Source organism: Ranitomeya imitator, chromosome 2, assembly GCF_032444005.1.
Source record: "Ranitomeya imitator isolate aRanImi1 chromosome 2, aRanImi1.pri, whole genome shotgun sequence".
Classification (NCBI taxonomy): Eukaryota; Metazoa; Chordata; class Amphibia; order Anura; family Dendrobatidae; genus Ranitomeya; species Ranitomeya imitator.
Genome location: NC_091283.1, coordinates 372204550 through 372220941, shown reverse-complemented (window position 1 = coordinate 372220941; position 16392 = coordinate 372204550). Strand labels below are relative to the sequence as shown.

At 43.4% G+C, this 16392-nt stretch overlaps 1 protein-coding gene across 1 annotated transcript in view; it reads right to left on the bottom strand.

Moving 5' to 3' along the window:
- Nucleotides 1–3762: 3762 nt before the first annotated feature.
- The window catches only part of LOC138663978 (oocyte zinc finger protein XlCOF7.1-like), a 45694-nt gene continuing 33064 nt past the window's right edge, over nt 3763–16392 (bottom strand). Inside the window, exon 8 of the mRNA XM_069750375.1 lies at nt 3763–4929. Coding sequence (XP_069606476.1) covers nt 4004–4929 — 926 coding nt within the window. The 3' untranslated portion in view covers nt 3763–4003. The remainder of the gene's footprint in view (nt 4930–16392) is intronic.

Sequence of the window (16392 nt, the reverse complement as noted above, 5' to 3'; positions counted from 1 at the left end):
GATCGCTTCTCTAAGATGGTCCATTTGGTACCCTTATCTAAATTGCCTTCCTCCTCTGATTTGGTGCCATTGTTTTTCCAGCATGTGGTTCGTTTGCATGGCATTCCAGAGAACATCGTCTCGGACAGAGGTTCCCAGTTTGTTTCGAGGTTTTGGCGGTCTTTTTGCGCTAAGATGGGCATTGATTTGTCTTTTTCTTCGGCTTTCCATTCTCAGACTAATGGCCAAACCGAACGAACTAATCAGACTTTGGAGACACATCTGAGATGCTTTGTTTCTGCTGATCAGGATGATTGGGTGTCCTTCTTGCCTTTGGCTGAGTTCGCCCTTAATAATCAGGCCAGCTTGGCTACTTTAGTTTCTCCTTTTTTCTGTAATTCTGGTTTCCATCCTCGTTTCTCTTCAGGGCAGGCTGAGCCTTCGGACTGTCCTGGTGTGGATGCGGTGGTGGACAGGTTGCAGCAGATTTGGACTCATGTGGTGGACAATTTGACATTGTCCCAGGAGAAGGCTCAACGTTTCGCTAACCGTCGGCGTTGTGTTGGTCCCTGACTTCGTGTTGGGGATTTGGTTTGGTTGTCATCTCGTCACGTTCCTATGAAGGTTTCCTCTCCTAAGTTTAAGCCTCATTTCATTGGGCCATATAAGATTTCTGAAGTTCTTAATCCTGTGTCATTTCGTTTGGACCTTCCAGCTTCTTTTGCCATCCATAATGTGTTCCATAGGTCGTTGTTACGGAGATACGTGGCGCCTATGGTTCCCTCCGTTGATACTCCTGCCCCGGTGTTGGTCGAGGGGGAGTTGGAGTATGGTGGAGAAGATTTTGAATTCTCGTGTTTCGAGACGGAAACTCCAGTACCTGGTTAAGTGGAAGGGTTATGGTCAGGAAGATAATTCCTGGGTTTTTGCCTCTGATGTTTATGCTGCCGATCTTGTTCGTGCCTTTCATTTGGCTCATCCTGATCAGCCTGGGGGCTCTGGTGAGCGTTCGGTGACCCCTCCTCAAGGGGGGGGGGTACTGTTGTGAATTCTGTTGTCGAACTCCCTCCTGTGGTCGTGAATGGTACTTCGGCGAGTTCTGTCTATGGGCTCCCTCTGGTGGCTATGGGTGAAGCTGCTGCTTCTGAGGTTCCTTACACAGGTGACGTGGTTTATCCTTTGGTTGGCTGCTCTATTTAACTCCTCTCAGATCGTTACTCCATGCCAGCTGTCAATGTTTTTGCATTGGTTCAGTTCGCTCCTGGATCTCTCTGGTGACCTGCCTTTCCTGCAGAAGCTAAGTTCCTGATAGTCATTATTTGTTCTCTGTTTTCTTGTCCAGCTGGTTATCATGATTTTGTCTTGCTAGCTGGAAGCTCTGGGATGCAGAGTGCCCCCCCCCCCGCACCGTGAGTCGGTGTGGAGGTCTTTTTTGCACACTCTGCGTGGTCTTTTGTAGGTTTTTGTGCTGATTGCAAAGTTACCTTTCCTATCCTCTGTCTATTTAGTAAGTCTGGCCTCCTTTTGCTGAAACCTGTTTCATTTCTGCGTTTGTGACTTTCATCTTTACTCACAGTCATTATATGTGGGGGGCTGCCTATTCCTTTGGGGAATTTCTCTGAGGCAAGGTAGGCTTTATTTTCTATCTCTAGGGCTAGCTAGTCCTTAGGCTGTGACGAGGCGCATAGGGAGCGTCAGGAGCGCTCCACGGCTATTTCTAGTGTGTGCGATAGGATTAGGGCTTGCGGTCAGCAGAGCTCCCACATCCCAGAGCTTGTCCTGTATGAGTTTAACTATCAGGTCGGGTGCTCCTAACCACCAGGTCATAACAGGCAGCATCATGCTGTGGGGCTGTTTCTCAGCCAAGGGGCCTGGCCATCTGGTCCGCATCCATGGGAAGATGGATAGCACGGCCTACCTGGAGATTTTGGCCAAGAACCTCCGCTCCTCCATCAAGGATCTTAAGATGGGTCGTCATTTCATCTTCCAACAAGACAACGACCCAAAGCACACAGCCAAGAAAACCAAGGCCTGGTTCAAGAGGCAAAAAATCAAGGTGTTGCAGTGGCCTAGTCAGTCTCCTGACCTTAACCCAATTGAAAACTTGTGGAAGGAGCTCAAGATTAAAGTCCACATGAGACACCCAAAGAACCTAGATAACTTGGAGAAGATCTGCATGGAGGAGTGGGCCAAGATAACTCCAGAGACTTGTGCCGGCCTGATCAGGTCTTATAAAAGACGATTATTAGCTGTAATTGCAAACAAAGGTTATTCCACAAAATATTAAACCTAGGGGTTGAATAATAATTGACCCACACTTTTATGTTTAAAATTTATAAAAATTTAACTGAGCAACAAAACTTTTTGGTTTGTAAGATTTATGCATCTGTTAATAAATCCTGCTCTTGTTTGAAATTTGAAGGCTCTAACTTATTTGCATCTTATTAAACCTGCAGGGGGTTGAATACTACTTGTAGGCACTGTATCTCCTTCGTACTCTGATCCCGTTTCTCACTGCTCCACAATATACTTTGCTCCGTGTCCTTTCTTAAGATACCGCCGCAAGGTAGTGCAGACGCGGCTCTGTAACAATCGGTCCTTTCTGCTAGGCCCCTGTCAGGAACCCACTTCTGACAGGTCCTCCATGGAGCTCTCCCAGGCTACTTTCTGTCCTAACTTCCTATCCAACTCCCAGTTTTACCAGTGTGAGGAGTGGCCTAATACATAGTGCCTTTTGCTCCCCCGGTGGCCGGAGTGTGAAGTGTAATGTGTGACTGTGATACCTGGTCAGGTGAACTCCCTTAGTGCAATCAGACATAACATCACCCCCCTTAGCGGCAGAGCGACATTACTGCAATGACCAGGACTCTGGGGCGCTGCATATGCACTGTGAGGTCTTATAGACAGGTGTGTGCCTTTCCAAATCAAGTCCTATCAGTTTAATTAAACACAGCTGGACCCTAATGAAAAAGTAGAACCATCTCAAGAAGGATCACAAGGAAATGGACAGCATGTGACTTAAATATGATTGTCTGAGCAAAGGGTCTGAATACTTACGACCATGTTATATATCAGTTTTTCTCTTTTAATACATTTGCAAACATTTCTACATTTGTTTTTTTTTTCAGTCAAGACGGGGTGCAGAATGTACATTAATGAGAAAAAAATGAACTTTTTTGAATTTACCAAATGGCTGCAATAATAATAATAATAATAATAATCTTTATTTTTATATAGCGCTAACATATTCCGCAGCGCTTTACAGTTTGCACACATTATCATCACTGTCCCCGATTGGGCTCACAATCTAGAAATGAAACAGAGTACTTTCCATACCCACTGTATATCATTGTATAAAGAACTATGGATATACCGCTATTCTGTATAAAATATGTGTAGCCCTAATATTTCCGTATATGAGGTCTCTGAATAGATAATCTTACCCCAGCACTACAAATCTAGGTAAGAGGTGAGGAGAGGGAGACATTTTATTTTAATTGAAATGGATAACACCAGATGTTCCAACAAAGAAGGAATGGATCGTACATGTGAATAGTAATTTACAATATGAACATGTATATTATTGTAGTATGGAAAAATTAAAACTTTGTTCACACACGGAGAATGTGGATTGAAAAAGACTTATGAATGGCAGATCGCTGAGATTGGGAGTTAGGAAGGAAAGAGAGCAGAAAATATTGAGTATTTTTTTGTGATGTTAAGGGCAAGTGTTGCAATACTCTTGTCCATATAGTGAATAAATAAACATTTAACAATGAAAACTTTCTAAGAAAGATTACATTTATTTGATTTTTAGATAACATGTATATTAATAATTAAAAACTGCATATGTTTTAATTCAAATGTAAGTTCTAACTTCATTTCTCATTTACTTCTTTGTCGTTACTTTGACTCTCTGTTATGTGTTTTCTTTTACAGTTTGTCAAAAATATATGGTTTATACCTGTGAGTTTTCCTGTTTGGTCAACAAAATATTATTTTCAAGTAAAACATTTCCCACCTTCTAGGAATGATAATTGCTTCTTCCTTTGTGAGATATTTGATGTTTAGCAAGACTCCATTTGTTGGTAAAACGTTTCTCACATTCTAAACATGAAAATGGCTTCTCACCTGTGTGAGTTCTCTGATGTATAACGAGATATGAGCTATCTACAAAACATTTTCCACAGACTAAACATGAAAATGGCTTCTCCCCTGTGTGAGTTCTCTGATGTACAGTAAGAGTTGATTTATGTGCAAAATATTTTTCACATTCTAAACATGGAAATGGCTTCTCACCTGTGTGAGTTCTCTGATGTGTAAAAAGATGTGATCTATATATAAAACATTTCCCACACTCTGAACATGAAAATGGCTTTTCTCCTGTGTGAATTTTCTGATGTGTAACTAGATATGATTTATGTGCAAAACATTTACCACATTCTGAACATGAAAATGGCTTCTCCCCTGTGTGAATTCTCTGATGTGTAACTAGATATGATTTATCTGCAAAACATTTACCACATTCTGAACATGAAAATGGCTTCTCCCCTGTGTGAATTCTCTGATGTTTACCTAGTTTTGACTTAGTTGCAAAACATTTCCCACATTCTGAACATGAATTTGGCTTCATCCTTGTGTGAAATCTTTTTTGACTAACAACCTCTATGTGAATTTTTTCACATTCTGCACTTGAAAATGGCTTTTTTGCTGTAATAGTATTTAGATATTTAAAATCTCTTTTATGACTTTTATTTTTCTTAATAAACTGTAATGAATCAGAAGATGGGACCTGTTTATAAGGATCAGATGATAGATCTTTGCGGCGAAAGGATGACTGTATTTCTGGAATAGTGGCATAGGTGTCAGTTATATCTTGAGTGATATCAAGGTCATCCGATTTAAAAATTGAAGTCATCAGTTGACCCTCCGATCTCTTGGTGTAGTTCACTGCCAAGAATAATGATTATTTTTTAATAAATTAAGCTGAATTATATTTTTACAACATGTCTAAAATACCCAACGAAATTGCAAGTTATGCAGCATAATTATATCATATACCAAGACAAAAAAAGTTATTTTGCAAAGCAAGTAGATCTTGAAAAGCAACATGGCTTCCATGAACCTATCCAGCAAAATCTGTGCTTCCAAAGCCAAATATTGCCCTTGCTTCTGAATTCTGCTGAGTGCCCAAATACTGCTACCGTCCACATTTTTAATATTGCTGTAGCAGGAAGAACCCACTTAAAAATTTATAGTCATTGTGTCTCCAGAAGCACAAGCTGGGCACCACTTTTTGGGCACTCAAATGACATACAGTGGATACGGAAAGTATTCAGACCCCTTTAAATTTTTCACTTTGTTTCATTGCAGCCATTTGGTAAATTCAAAAAAGTTCATTTTTTTCTCATTAACCCCTTTCTGCCCTCTGACGTACTATCCCGTCGAGGTGATCTGGGACTTAATTCCCAGAGATGGGATAGTACGTCATGGCATTTAATGCGACATCGCGACTTATGTGGCGGTGATCGCATTAAAATTCCGACACCATCTTACCTCAGGGAAAATGGCCTCGGCATCCTGGGGTCTGTCGCCGCACCCCAACCATCCCGATCGCTGTGATTGGCTGTTCAATTCTGAACAGCCAATCAGATTGGCTGAAACAATGAGGTCCCAAGCTAGGATCGAGTACCAATCTACTCGATCCTAGGCCGGTGCCTGGCAATGCCAGGCACCGGCAAAAACCCCTCAGGTTGGCACGATCGCATCAATCGCACCAATCGCAAGTCACAGCAGCGGTATTACCGCGCTGTGCCCTGCCGATACCGGCTATTACAGCACCGATCCTAGGCCAGAGCCTAGGAAAGGCCCAGCAGTGCCTGCAGGAGCTGATTGGCGCGATCGATGTGATCGACGACCGCACCAATCACAGGGCACAGCGGCGGTCACGTTGTGACCGCTGTGTGCCCTGCTAGTGACCTGGCTGTGACCTGCCTAGGATCGGAGCGATCCTAGGCAGTTGCCATGGTCACCAGGGCCAGCAGTGATTGGTGGATCATTCGATCCCACCAATGACAGGTTACAGCAGCGGTGTGACCGCTCTGTGACCTGTCTGTCACCTGCCTATGACCTGTCTGACTGCTCTGCAGGAGTCCTCACTCTAGATGAGGATTCCAGCAGAACGGGCACACAGCCAGATCTCCTCCTGTGCTGGGTATTGTGGTGCCACAGCAGCCTGCAACACCACAATGCCTGCTGAAGAAAGAAGACAGAAGAAAGAAGACAGAAGAAAGACTACAACCGTAAGTGTTATGCCTGATCCCTACCCGATTTCTCTTAATCCACCCCAATCCCCCCTTCCCCTCTTTTTACCCCCCTCCATCCCTCTTTGCGCCGTCTCCGTGCGCACCTTTAGCAGCCGCCGAGCGTTGATTGGTGACGCAGTTCACCGATCAGCACTCGTGCTCTCCCCCTTTGTGACAACTCCGTACACACATCCAGCAGACGCTGAACTTTGATAAGTGACGCTGTTCACTTATCAGAGCTTTCATGCCTGCAGTTTTCCTGTTTTTTCACATCCCCGTTCGCACACTCAGCAGCCGCCAATCTTTGATAAGTGACGCAGTTTGCATATCAGAGCTAGGGTCTGCTGTTTTAGGCTTTTCTTTTCACATGTATTTTTTTCTCCCTATTTGCTTTTTTTTCCTTTAGCTTTTTCTTTTCAGAATAGTTTGCACCAATGACTATCCCCCCCATACGTACACCTAGTTATCAATAGAGTACACCCAAGCACCATATTCACAAAAAAATGTCTCGCTCGTCCCAACACCGCTATTCATTGGAGGAGGCATATTCTTTCCTTGCCTCAGACACTGATGGCGAGGGAGAGAATCCCACTTTTCTTTACTTTTCCAATGCTTCATCCTCACCCTCTTCCTCTTTCCCCTCCTCATCTTCGTCCTCGGGTCCTGCGGAAACGCCACACAGACGCCGCAGGACAGAAGATGAGGCAGCGCCCACCATTCCAGAAGATGAACCAGCGCACCCCACTGCAAACCCCATATGCATCTTGCCGACCGAAAATTACAAGCCACTGATTCCTGATTTTGTGGCATAATCAGGAATCAAGTTGACACCACCGGCCTCACAGAACTAGACTTTTTCAAAGTCTTTTTCTCTGAGGATTTTATTAACCTCAAGGTGGAGCAAACTAATTTGTATGCTCGTCAGGTTTTGGAACGAAACTCAGGTTCATCATATTCTAACTGGTTTCCTGTAGACGCAGTTGAAATGATGCAGCTTTAGGCCTGGTCCTCCACATGGGGATCCTGAAGAAGCCAGAACTTCAGCAATATTGGAGTGTTGATATTTCATACAACAGTCCAGTGTTTTGAATGGTCATGGCCCGGATGCATTTTGAGGCCATCCATAAATTCCTGCATTATAACGATAATGCACAGTGTCCTGCACGAGAAGACTCCAACTTTGACCATCTGTTCAAAGTTCGGCCGGTCATCGAACACTTCAACAAAAAGTTTGCTGAAGTGTACATGCCTCAAAGGGACATCTGAGTGTCATCTGCATGACATCTGCGAGTCCTTAATTCATTTTAAGGGACGGCTCGGATTCCGTCAGTACCTGCCCAGCAAGAGGGCCAGGTACGGAATAAAACTCTATAAGCTGTGTGAGAGTACCTCAGGGTACACCTACAGCTTTAGAGAATACGAAGGGAAGGACACCAGGATTGAACCTCCCGAGTGTCCTCCTGTCCTGGGAGTGAGTGGGAAAATTGTGTGGGATTTGGCGCACCCACTGCTGGATAAAGGTTATCACCTCTACACTGAACTTTTACACCAGCATCTCACTTTACAAAACCCTCTCTGCGCTAGGTACCGCAGCTTGCGATACTGTTAGCAAAAATCAGAGAGGCCTCACGAAGACACTAGTTGGGCAGATGCTCAGAAAAGGTCAGAGCAAAGCCCAATGTAGCGACCACCTACTGGTGGTCAAGTACAGAGGGATGTCCTCCTCTTGACCATCATACATGGTGATGGCAGCACCCTCAGCACTGTACGGGGTACCTCTACAGAGGTCAGCAAACTGACCTGTGTACTGGGGTACAACAAAAACATGGGGGGCCCTGATCTCTCCGATCAACTCCTCCAACCATACAGTGCTTTGAGAAAGGTCAGGGTGTGGTACAAAAAGCTGGCCGTGCATATTGTACAAATGGCAATGCTCAACATTTTCCTGCTGTCACGATGTGCACGCGACACCAATACCTCGTACCTTCATTTCCAGGAGGTAGTTGTTAAGGCCCTAATATTTGGCACTCCGGAAGGAGCGGTCCCAGTACTTCCGGAGCTGAAGGTGCTCGTATCATACCAGGTCAGCATTTTCCGGGGGTGGTCCCGCCAACTGGAAGAAAAGGGAAGCCGCAAAAAAGGTGCCGAGTGTGTTACAAAAGGGGAATACCCAAGGACACCACTTAATGCTACACCTGCCCCGAAAAACCTGGCCTGTGTATGAAGGATTGCTTCAAATTGTACCACACATCCGTGCACTACTAACTTACTTTACAGGAAATCGTAGATTAGTTCCAAAGGGGGCACATCTAGATAAGTTCCTTGGAGGTCTAGTTTCCAAAATGATGTCACTTGTGTTTTTTTTTTCCTTTTTAGGCACATCAAGGGCTCTGCAAACGGAGCATGATGCCCGCAGACCATTCCACCAAAGACTGCATTCCAAAACGTCACTACTTCCCTTTCGAGCCCTGACGTGTACCCAAACGTTTTTTCCCCACATATGGGGTACCAGCGTACTCAGGACAAATTGGACAACAACACTTGAGGCCCAATTTCTCCTGTTACACATGGGAAAATTAAAAATTGGTGACTAAAAGATCATTTTTGTGGGCAAAAAATAGGATTTTATATTTTTACGCCTGGGCATTATAAATTTTAGTGAAACACTTGGGGGTTCAAAGTTCTCACCTCACATCTAGATAAATTCCTTAGGGGGTCTAGTTTCCAAAATGGGGTCACTTGTGGGGGTTCTACTGTTTAGGTACATCAGGGGCTCGTCAAACGGAACATGACGGCAGCAGAACATTCCATCAAAGCTTGCATTCCAAAACATCACTACTTCCCTTCCAAGCCCTGATGTGTGCACAAACAGTAGTGTTCTCCCACATATGGAGTACCAGCTTACTCAGGACATATTGGACAACAACTTTTGGGGTCCAATTTCTCCTGTTACCCTTGGATAAATAAAAAATTGGGGACTAGAAAATCATTTTTGTGAGGAAAAACAATATATATATATATTTTTTTTTAACTACCGATCATTATAAACTTTAGTGAAGCACTTGGGGGGTCAACGTGCTCATCACACATCTAGATAAGTTCCTTAGGGGGTCTACTTTCCAAAATGGAGTCACTTGTGGGGGGTTTCCACTGTTTAGGCACATCAGGGGCTCGTCAAACGTGACATGGCGTCCGATCGCAATTCCAGACAATTTTAGGTTGAAAAAATCAAACGGCGCTCCTTCTCTTCCGAGCCCTGCCGTGCGCCCAAACAGTAGTCCCCCCCTTCCACATACGGGGTATCAGCGTACTCAGGACAAATTGTGCAACATCTTTTAAGGTCCAATTTCTCCTGGTACCCTTGGGAAAATAAAAAAATTATTGCTAAAAGATAATTTTTGTGTTCATTTTTTCCTTCCACGTTGCTTCTGCTCCTGTGAAACACCTGAAGGGTTAATAAACTTCTTGAATGTGGTTTTGATCACCTTGAGGGGTGCAGTTTTTAGAATGGAGTCAATTTTGGGTATTTTCTGCAATATAGACCCCTAAATGTGACTTCAAATGTGAGGTGGTCCCTAAAAAAAATGGTTTTGTAAATTTTTTTGTAAAAATGAGAAATTGCTGGTCAACTTTTAACCCTTATATAACTCCCTAACAAAAAAAAATTTGTTTCCAAAATTGTTCTGATATAAAGTAGACTTGTGGGAAATGTTATTTATTACATGTCACTTGTGTGACATATTTCTCTGTTTTAAGGGCATAAAATTTTTCCAAATTTTGCCAAATTTCGTTTTTTTTTACACAAATAAACGCAAGCTATATCGAAGAAATTTTACCACTATCATGAAGTACAATATGTCATGAGAAAACAATCTCAGAATCGCCAAGATACGTTGAAGCATTCCAGAGTTATTACCTCATAAAGGGACAGTGGTCAGAATTGTAAAAATTGGCCAGGTCATTAACGTGCAAACCACCCTTGGGGGGTTAAGGGATTAATGTACACGCTGCACCCCATCTTGACTGAAAAAAAACAGAAATGTAGATTTTTTTGCAAATGTATTAAAAAAGAAAAACAGAAATATCACATGGTCATAAGTATTCAGACCCTTTGCTAAGACAATCATATTTAAGTCACATGCTGTTCATTTCCTTGTGATCCTCCTTGAGATGGTTCTACTTCTTCATTAGAGCCCAGCTATGTTTAATTAAACTGATAGGACTTGATTTGGAAATGCACACAACTGTCTATATAAGACCTCACAGCTCACAGTGCATGTCAGACCAAATGAGAATCATGAGGTCAAAAGAACTGGCCAAGGAGCTCATAGACAGAATTGTGGCAAGGCACAGATCTGGCCAAGGTTACAAAATAATTTCTGCAGTACTCAAGGTTCCTAAGAGCACAGTGGCTTCCATAATCCTTAAATGGAAGAAGTTTGGGACAACCAGAAGTCTTCCTAGTCCTGGCCGTCCAGCCAAACTGAGCAATCGTGGAAGAAGAGCCTTGGTGAGAGAGGTAAAGAAAAGCCCCAAGATCACTGTGGCTGAGCTCCAGAGATGCAGTAGGGAGATGGGAGAAAGTTCCACAAAGTCAACTATCACTTCAGCCCTCCACCACTCGTCCTTTATGGTAGAGTGGCTCAACGGAAGCCTCTCTTCACTGCAAGACATATGAAAGCCCACATAGAGTTTGCTTAAAAAACATATGAAGGACTCCCAACTATGAGAAATAAGAATCTCTGGTTTGATGAGACAAAGATAGACCTTGTGTTGATAATTCCAAGTGGTATGTGTAGAGAAAACCAGGCACTGCTCATCACCAGCCCAATAATAATCCCAACAGTGAAACATGGTGGTGGCAGCATCATGCTATGGGGGTGTTTTTCAGCTGCAGGGACAGGATGACCGGTTGTTATTGAAGTAAACATGAATGCGGCCAAGTACAGAGATATCCTTAATGAAAACCTCTTCCAGAGTGCTTTGGACCTCAGACTTGACTGAAGGGTCACCTTCCAACAAGACAATGATCCTAAGCACACAGTTAAAATAACAAAGGAATGGCTTCAGAACAACTTCTTGACTGGCCCAGCCAGAGCGCTGACCTAAACCCAATTGAGCATCTCTAGAGAGACCTGAAGATGGCTGTCCACCAACGTTCACCATCCAACCTGATGGAACTGGACAGGATCTGCAAGGAAGAATGGCAGAGGATCCCCAAATCTAGGTTTGAAAAACTTGTTGCATCATTCCCAAGAAGACTCATGGCTGTACTAGCTCAAAGGGTGCTTCTACTCAATACTGAGCCAAGGGTCTGAATCCTTATGACCATGTGCTATTTCATGTGCTATTTCAGTTTTTCTTTTTTAATAAATTTGCAAAAAATTCTACATTTTTGTTTTTTTTTCAGTCAAGATGGGGTGCAGAGTGTACATTATGAGAGCAAAATTGAACTTTTTTTGAATTTACCAAATGGCTGCAATGAAACAGAGTGAAAAATGTAAAGGGGTCTGAGTACTTTCCGTACCCACTGTACATGTAATTTTTACTCTCCAGCATCCACTACATGCTAGTTTCAAGAGATTACCTGTGGAGTCAAAATAGTCACAACTCTTAAAGATGAATTTCATGTTGGTAATACAGTCACTTTATGCGATTTTCTAATGTTCTGCTTTTCCACCGCTCTGGCACGTTAGGTGATCTGCAAATTATACCCGCAAACCATTTTAGCAGCATCTGAATACCTATAACCAAATTGCGCTCCTTCCCTTCTGAGCCCTGTCATGTGCCCAAACAGTATGATATTGTCCGATTCAGAAAAAGTTGCAAAATATATATTTTTTCCTATTTCCCCTTTGGAGAAGTTGATGTTTGGATGAGTGTGGCTTCGGTAGGCTTCGGATTTGCAGAAAATATCAGCGGAGTCCCCCCACTTCTCATTGTTTTCACTGCAGTGGATTTCAGGAAAATCAGAGCGCAGTTTGAGATCTCAGCTCCCAAATCGGAGTTGGTATAAAATGGACCGACTTAGACGCACCAGCCCTAGAAAATATTCCCCGCACTTCCCTTAGTTTTTTTTATTATTAAATAAATGAGTAAAACAGGGTATTTTGTTTTATTTCAAACTAGCTGAAGAGCCCGGCGTTGCCTGGGCATAGTAAATATCTGTGGTTAGTTATAGCACGTCACTTCTCTTATTTTTCCATCACGCCTCTCATTTTCCCAATCACATCTTTCATTTTCCCCCTCACATCTCTCATTCCCCCCTAATACTTGTCATTTAGACCTCACATCTGTCATTTTCCGATCACTCCACTATTTTCCCTCACTCCTCTCATTTTGCACTCACACCTTTTCATTTTCACCTCACACCTTTCATTTTCACCTCAGTATATATATGTTTGTCATCTCCCTTATATATAGTATACACCTGTATGTCATCCCCTGTATATAGTATATACCTGTATGTCATCTCCCCTGTATATAGTATATACCTGCTGTGTGTCATCTCCCCTGTATATAGTATATACCTGTATTTCATCTCCTCCTATATATAGTATATACCTGTATGTCATCTCCTTCTATATATAGTATATACCTGTATGTCATCTCTTCCTGTATATAGTATATACCTGTGTGTCACCTCCCCTGTATATAGTATATATCTGTGTGTCATCTCCTCCTGTATATAGTATATACCCGTATGTCATCTTCTATATATAGCATATACCTGTATGTCATCTCCTGTATATAGTATATACCTATAGGTCATCTGCTCCTGTATATAGTATATACCTGCATGTCATCTCCTCCTGTGTATAGTATGTACCTGTATGTCATCTCCTCCTCTATATAGTATATACCTGTGTGTCATCTCTCCTGTATATAGTATATATCTGTGTGTCATCTCCCCTGTATATAGTATATACCTGTGTGTCATCTCCTCCTGTATTAGACCTCGTTCACATGTTATTTGCTCAGTATTTTTACCTCAGTATTTGTAGTCTAAATTGGCAGCCTGGTAAATCCCCAGCCAACAGGAAGCCCTCCCCCTGGCAGTATATATTAGCTCACACATACACATAATAGACAGGTCATGTGACTGACAGCTGCCGTATTTCCTATATGGTACATTTGTTGCTCTTGTAGTTTGTCTGCTTATTAATCAGATTTTTATTTTTGAAGGATAATACCAGACTTGTGTGTGTTTTAGGGCGAGTTTCGTTTGTCAAGTTGTGTGTGTTGAGTTGTGTGTGGCGATGTCACGATATGGTATGAAATATCATATAAGTAGTTTCTCTTGTTAGCAGGCTGCGGGCTAAAAAGCCCCCTTCCCTGGCACTCAGCCAAGAGCTTTCCTTTCCAAGGGATGGGGGAAGAAGAGTTTATTACCTCTAGCTCGGAGAGCAAAGGTATTTACGACATCCCTGCAGTGGAGAGTGACCGGCTAGAACTGGATTCTAAGTCTCTAGAATTCATGGAAGTTCTTTGTTTTGTTTTTGTAAGATATTACGCAAACCGTTTACGTTAAGAATACGAAAATATATATTCTTAATCTCCCTCGGTGGATCTACCCATCCCTCTAAACACGGGCTTCTAACTCCATCTGGTAAAGAAGTAGGGATTTCTCTGTAAATATGTATCCCAGATAGGACATATTTGATCTCATTAGAATGCCCACATTAATCCGAGATGAATGCTGGGTTTGTTATGACTATGACATGTTTTGTAGCGGAGTTATAGAAATTAGATATAGGTTAGGGTAAAATTAGTTAACTGAAGAGGTAGGAGGGACGAGGTGATCCAACCCCTTTCTGGGATGTTACAGGCCGCAGCTATAACTGTCTGCCCAGATCCCCAGCACAGGCTTCTTGTCTTTTTTTCTGGAGAGCCCTGAGCACGTCCCATGAACTGGGACGTATGGAAACTCCACTAGCCTGGGTGCCTGCAATGCTTTGAACATGTGAGTGTTATCTTTTCTCCTGTAATCCCTTTATGTTATAATTACCTTGTACATATTTGCAATTGTCTCATTTGTAACATCATTTGTAAAATATTTTGATAAAACACTGCCTGAAACTTTTGATGGGGTATATTATTTAATACTAGTTCATTCTCCTGTTCTAAACCGTACCCTAAGGCTCCTGAAGGGAATTACGCTACTGTTGTTTTTGGGTAAGCTTCGGACCCATTTAATCGAAGCCGGTGGCAGCGATAGTGTGCAGACTTTTGGGTGATGCTGTAGCGACTGCGGCGTTCATAATTATTGTTCCTGCCTGAGTGGGAGTAGTTTATCGCGTCGCTGCAGCATGCCCAATAGCCAGTACATAGCAGGCAGCTTTTTGGCGACTAATTACCCCAGGTGCAGTACCACATCTGACCTGAGAGTAAGGGGGATGCCAGGGAGCTGCAAGTTTTAAGTGGAACTGTAAGCGGGATATACATAAATCCCTGCAGTTCGTGGTATATTGAAGAGCAGTGGGATACCTAGAATAAGCCCCTGCTGTAAACTAAGAGGTCAATAGCCTTGTGTGTGTTTTTTCATCACATTGTGAAGCGGAGGGATAACTAAGATAAGCCCCCCTGCACATGTGATAGCCGTATGTTGGCCTAACTGTTATGAAAGGTAAATCAGTACCACAATGGACATAGAGGTCAGCGCACATACAGTGACCTGGCAATAACCCAAAAAACAAGAACGAGCTCTGAGACGTGGGAACTCTGTTGACCGCAATCCCTAATCCTCTCCAACCACACTAAAGGCAGCCGTGGATTGCGCCTGACGCTCCCTATGCAACTCGGCACGGCCTGAGAAACTAGCCAGCCTGAAGATAGAAAATAAGCCTACCTTGCCTCAGAGAAATACCCCAAAGGAAAAGGCAGCCCCCACATACAATGACTGTGAGTTAAGATGAAAAGACAAACGTAGAGATGAAATAGATCTAGCAAAGTGAGGCCCAACTTTCTGAACAGAGCGAGGATAGGAAAGGTAACTTTGCGGTCAACACAAAACCCTACAAAAACCACGCAAAGGGGGCAAAAAGACCCTCCGTACCGAACTAACGGCACGGAGGTACACCCTCTGCGTCCCAGAGCTTCCAGCAAGCAGAAAAAAACAAATAGACAAGCTGGACAGAAAAAAACAGCAAACAAATAGCAAGAGGAACTTAGCTATGCAGAGCAGCAGGCCACAGGAACGATCCAGGAGGAAACAGGTCCAATACTAGAACATTGACTGGAGGCCAGGATCAAAGCACTAGGTGGAGTTAAATAGAGCAGCACCTAACGACTTCACCACATCACCTGAGGAAGGAAACTCAGAAGCCGCAGTACCACTTTCCTCCACCAACGGAAGCTCACAGAGAGAACCAGCCGAAGTACCACTTGTGACCACAGGAGGGAGCTCTGCCACAGAATTCACAACACCTAAAGTCACCCCGACCCGTGACGTAGGGGTGACGGTCACAGTGTGAATCGTGACAGGCGACATGCATGTAGCGACTTTTGTGAGATGAGTTTTGTGTGGCAACATGCGTGTAGCAACTTTTTGTGTGTCGAGTTGCATGTGACAGGTTAGTGTAGCAAGTTGTGTGCAGCAATTTTTGCGCATGGCGAGTTTTGCGCGTGGCGAGTTTTATGTGTGGTGCGTTTTGAGTAGGGGCAAGTTTTGTGTGAGGCAACTTTTGCATGTGTTGCAACTTTTGTGCATGTGGCAATTTTACCGCGTGTGCAAGTTTTGCATGTGGCGAGTTTCCCATGAGGTGAGTTTTGCACTTGTGGCGAGTTTTGTGTGAGCCTAGTTTTTGCATGTGGCGAGTTTTGCGCGTGGTGAGTTTTGAGCGGCGACTTTTGTATTTCGACTTTTATGTGGCGAGGTTGGTGTATGTGTGGAGAAATGTGTCCTGAGGGTGGTATATGTGTTCAAGCACGTGGTAGTTTGTGGCGCATTTTGTGTGTGTGTTCACATCCCCGTGTCTGGTGAGTATCCCATGTCGGGACCCCACCTTAGCAACTGTACGGTATATACTCTTTGGCGCCATCGCTCTCATTCTTTAAGTCCCCCTTGTTCACATCTAGCAGCTGTCAATTTGCCTCCAACACTTTTCCT